The 5,434-nt window shown below is 37.4% G+C and overlaps 1 protein-coding gene across 1 annotated transcript in view; it reads right to left on the bottom strand.

Annotated features, from left to right (window-relative positions):
- Positions 1-5,100: 5,100 nt before the first annotated feature.
- LOC119839028 (glutamate receptor ionotropic, kainate 2-like) overlaps positions 5,101-5,434 on the bottom strand; it is a 36,049-nt gene continuing 35,715 nt past the window's right edge. Inside the window, exon 20 of the mRNA XM_038365198.1 lies at positions 5,101-5,230. Within this exon, the coding sequence (XP_038221126.1) occupies positions 5,183-5,230 (48 nt within the window). The 3' untranslated portion in view covers positions 5,101-5,182. The remainder of the gene's footprint in view (positions 5,231-5,434) is intronic.

The raw sequence follows: 5,434 nt of genomic DNA, 5'->3' as shown, positions 1-5,434 counted from the left end.
ATAAAAACTTTTAACCACTTTTAGACTGTAAAAACTCAGAGAGCATAAACTGTCACTTCAAACGTCGCCAATCGAATCCAAAAATTGTCTCCAATCCAATCCAAATATAAGCCTCCGGCTGCCCCACTCACCGAACGAAACACAACAGAATGCTATTTCACGCCTGTCTCCTGTGGTGTGGTACTTCCCCGGTGCGAGCTGGCCCAATTCGTGCCGAAGCGCGCTCGACTACCACATTTCCTGGTTAAAATCGTCACGTTTTAAAAAATTCTAGGGATTTGTTTGGGAGTAGATTTATATTAAAAAAACGAATAAAACAATATAATATATCAACGTATTTTATTATAAATCGATATTACAATCACACCAAACATTACTGATGACGTCATTCCTGAAACCTCAATGGGGCATGGGGCATACCAGTATACATACATTCCTTATTTAAATTTTATCAAATCTGTCTTTTTATAAAAGTACTATTATTAAAGCGATTAAATATAATAACTATTTTAACGAAACTAAAATAAATTGCTTTAGAATTGTCAGAACTAGACTAATTATGTGACCACGGGTAACAGTTTCCATTAAACAAAGAATCATCAAATGCAGCTCACCCGGTGTAACAAACTCCAAAAAATATAGACAATTTAAAAACGTCCTCCATTTTATACTGCCTCCTTGGTACAGTGGTTAACGCGTAAGCTTAGGACCAAGTGGTCCTGGGTTCGATTCTCGGTGGGTATGGAAAAAAAATTCTCGGTCTGGCAGGACACAGAAGGCTGATCACCTACTTGTCCATAAAGAAAATCGATCAGTGAAACAGATGTATATCATCTGCCCCATACCCCAGTAGGGGACATGGGAGGTCACTTCTTTTCCTTTTTGTAGTCTGTTGAAAAAACATAAGATCCATCTGCCCCACGCCATTTTCAATAACTATTACATACAGTTATTTAAGAATAAATTATCACATAAAATGATTTTTTCGCTACAACGTACAGTCGAAGAATACGCAATGATCAGTATTTAATAGTAAAACCAATATAGACCTATATTTATAGTTTCTTTACTAATAATAGATACACTAGCTGTGACCCGCGGTTGAAACCGCGTAAGCGTGCTGCGTAACCGTATCCCGTAGGAATATCGGTATAAAAAGTGCCATGTGTTATTTCAGTTGTCCAGCTATCTACGAAGCAAAATAGTATTATTATTCACCAATAGATGTCAGGAAAAAAAAACACGAATAAAACATGAATATGACATTATTTCAGTTGTCCAGCTATCTACGAAGCAAAATAGTATTATTATTCACCAATAGATGTCAGGAAAAAAAAACACGAATAAAAGACGAATTTGACATTTTCTAAAAAAAATTTCTAGCTAGATCGATTTATCGCCCCCGAAACCCCCTGTATACTAAATTTCATGAAAATCGTTGGAGCCGATTCCAAGATTCCAATTATATATATATATACAAGAATTGCTCGTTTAAAGGTATAAGATGAATACATATGTTGTAAGTATATTAATTAATAAATGTATATGTATCTTTAATTTTTACTTTTATAGCATTGAAATCCTACTAAGATTATAAATGCGAATGTTTGTATGAATATTGTTATTTGTAAGGTTGATGTGTGTTTGTTGCTCTTTCACGCAGACTACTAAACCGGAGCGCAGTTAAAAATAAACTTAATCTATACTCATATTATAAAGCTGAAGAGTTTGTTTGTTTGTGTGTTTGAACGGACTAATCTCAGGAACTACTGGTCCGATTTGAAAAATTATTTCAGTGTTAGATAGCCAATTTACTGAGGATTGCTACAGGCTATATATGTACCACGGGCGAAGCCGGAGCGGACCGCTAGTGGGTAATAAATATTCCCTGCGCTGACATGCATTTTATGTGATAATTTACGAACCATACAAACGCTGTACAAAATTTTATGACTATTCTAGCGTTATACTATTGCTTCGTATATGAACCGATACAAAAAAACATCTTACAGAAATATCTATCCTACTAATATTATAAATGCGAAAGTGTGTAAGGATGTGTGTGTGTTTGTTGCTCTTTCACGCAAAAACTACTGAACCGGTTGCAATGAAATTCTATAAATACCTAGCTACCCTTTATCCAGATGATGATATATTTTGAAGCACGAGTCGGTAGATGGCGGCACGATTTTCCAACTACCTTCGTGCTGCAACAAAGCCTAGCTAGTGAAAGAGTGTGGGACCAAGACTCATTTTTCATTTGATCGTCTTCAAGAGAAGTTCTCCAAGAAACTAGGAACTATTACTCACGTTTCGTTATAGTGTGTGATTTATGTTTAGTTTAATATTATATATAAATAGTTGTAAAAAGTGTGGTGGCTCAGTAGTGCTGACCTCGAACTTTAAAATCGATAAGCCGGGGTTCGAGACCAGGCGAGCGTGCAGGAAATAAATTGATTTTTCAGTTTATCTGCACATGTGGATAACATCACCACTGCTCGAAACGGTAAAGGAAAACATCGTGAGGAAAGTGGCATGTCCATGAATCAAAAGTTCGACGACATGTGAAATCTGGCAACCCGCACTTGGCCAGCGTGCTGGTGGGCCTGAACCCTCATAGCAGGCATGTGTCCCAGCAGTGGGAACAATTTGGACCCATGATGTTAGGATAAAGGAGCCTGATCTCTGACGAATAACACATAATTTTTATTTTTATCCGACAGAAAAGCTGAACTGTTCAGTTTGACAGGATGGCTAATCCAGAAATTGTAGGATGATGATGATGATGATGATGATGATGATGATGATGATGATGATGATGATGGTGATGGTGATGGTGATGGTGATGGTGATGGTGAAATAAGTGTGTTAAGTGTAATATAATAAATAGTGCTGTGTTAAATCCTCATTGCTCGATTAACGATTTTATTCGCCCATTACGTCGGATGAAGTTAATAGAACGACCGTTCCGTCATATATTTGTTTGTTTGTATCGAATCTTATACAATGAAACACATTCTATAACCACACAACAAACATTGCAAAACATTTTCATTATAAATAATTAAAATACGCGTACAAACTATCCAAGTTTTATGATCGTTATAAATTTTTTATGAACACAGTTCGTGGGTTTTTGAAATAACTAGATGCAAGGGATAATGCTGATAAGTCACTAGAATTCCGCCAGCGGCATTGCCCGCGTAGACGCGGGTAGGATAGACCCGGGATGTTACCGGCAGCGTTCCTGTTTCCGTTAGATTTCCGGGATAAAAACTATCCTATGTACTTTCTCAGATCTCAAACTATCCCTGTACCAAGTTTCAACATAATCAGTTTAGTTTCTTGAGTTATAAATAGAGCTATTAACACAATTTTTTTATACATAGATTAAGGTTATCCTCATGTAGATGATTTAACTAAAAGGGAAAATTGCATCGTATTAACTTAACGATAGGGTCCGTTTCTGAACAACAAATTATTTCTTTCCATTGACTCATGATGTAAAGACACTCAAATAGGAGCAATAAACATATCATATTAGTTACGATTTTAATGATAGGATATCCAAACATTAAAATAAGTCTACTAAAAAAGCAAATCTATACTAATATTATAAAACAAAAGAGTTTGTTTGGTTGAACGCGCTAATATCAGGACTTACTGGTACGATTTGAAAAATTATTTCACTGTTAGTTAGATCATTTTTTGTAGAAGGCTATAGGCTATATATGTACCACGGGCGAAGCCGGGGCGGACCGTTAGTATTTCTAATTATGTTAAATTTCAGTTTAAAAGGACAAATCTACTTCTTCCAAATCCCACGAATCACAGTTGTACACAAAATATCTGTATCATTTAATATATATATTATTATAGTCATATTATATGCTCAATAAATATATATTTTATATAATAATTATAATTTAGTCTAAATTAAACATTTGTGAAAGATCTTATTTTTATTTTAACGTTTCTAATAACCTCATGAATAAATAAAATTGGTAATAAATAAGCATACATGAAAAACCACCAGTTGGTTTCAAATAATGTCCAACGTTCAAGAAAGACAGATTTAGCTAGAGTACTATATGAGAATCATGTTTGTGAACTATCGTGCTTTTAATAATGTTGCTTATTGCATTTTTCCGTTATAATTTCTACTTGCAGTATCAAAAAATCAAATTAAAATAAATCATAGGTTTCTTTCTTCTAAAAACAAAACTATCGATCAGGTAATAGTCGTAGAAACCGTTAATAATTTGAAATTGTACTACTTGGTGTTCTTCAGGGTTCTACAAACGGGCCTTTGCTATTTATATTATATGCCACACATGAAATTATATTTAATCAAAAATAGAAAATAGAAACAACATTTTTAAACTGGTTATTAGAAACGGCAGTAAAAAATCTTAATTTAGATTTAGGCAACTATTTGAACATGTTTCTTCTCTCGAGGCTCCTTCAGCACATACGACGACGTTCTTCGTAGAGTACTTGTTGAATCTGAAAATTGTAGAAATGCGTTTTCTTTTCATTTCACATTGTACAAGGACCTTAGCAGACATGACTATAATAAAAACTGAATCTTACACAGTGGCGTAGATATCATAGGGCCAGGTGGTGCAGTGCACCAGGGCCCCGGAGCTCAGGGGGCCCTCTAACCTCAGCTTTGAAAGAGGGGTGGAAGGCGGAAAGAGGGGAGGAGGGCCCGATTCTTTCCCTATGCACCAGGGTCCTTGTCCCCCTATCTACGCCACTGATCTTACAAATATAATTATTTTACTTTACAATGAGATCGACACAACTTTTAACGATTAAAATTTAGGAAGGATATAAGTAAATCAAAGTAATATTTTTCTGCTCTTTACTTTTTTACAATACTGTATGAGATGCGTCGCCCGCTTTGAAGAAAGAAAGGAAATCAAATCGGGAATAAAATGACTAGAAGTTATCGTAAGAAACGCAGTAGCAGTCTACAATTTCACGCCAGTCTTCTGGGGGGGTGTGGTACATCCCCGGTGCGAGCTGGCCCAATTCGTGCCGAAGCGCGCTCGACTCCCTCTCTATACGTACGTGTGGGGCGGAGGCGCGCGGGGGCGGGAGCGCGGGGCGCGAGGGGCGCGGAGGGCGCGGGGGGCGCGGGCGAGGCGGGCGCGGAGGCGCCGCGCCGCGCCCCGCGCTATGACCAGCGCAGCTCTTTGAGCTCCACTGTGCTGGACGCGTCAGCCTGAAGGAATTGTCAAACTCGAATTCAAACTAGCTGATGCCCGCATCATAGTAGCATTATAGCCCGATCGATCCACTTATTTGGGCTGTGCGTTGTTAGATCAGTCAGTCAGTCATCTTAGCGTTTTATAAATTACTAGCTGCGCCCCGCGGTTTCACCCGCGTAAGTCCGTATCCCGTAGGAATATCGGGATAAAATGTTGCC

The sequence above is a fragment of the Zerene cesonia genome, unplaced genomic scaffold (assembly GCF_012273895.1).
Source record: "Zerene cesonia ecotype Mississippi unplaced genomic scaffold, Zerene_cesonia_1.1 Zces_u007, whole genome shotgun sequence".
Lineage (NCBI taxonomy): Eukaryota > Metazoa > Arthropoda > Insecta > Lepidoptera > Pieridae > Zerene > Zerene cesonia.
The sequence above is the reverse complement of the archived record's forward strand: the minus strand, read 5'-3'. Positions and strand labels throughout refer to the sequence as shown.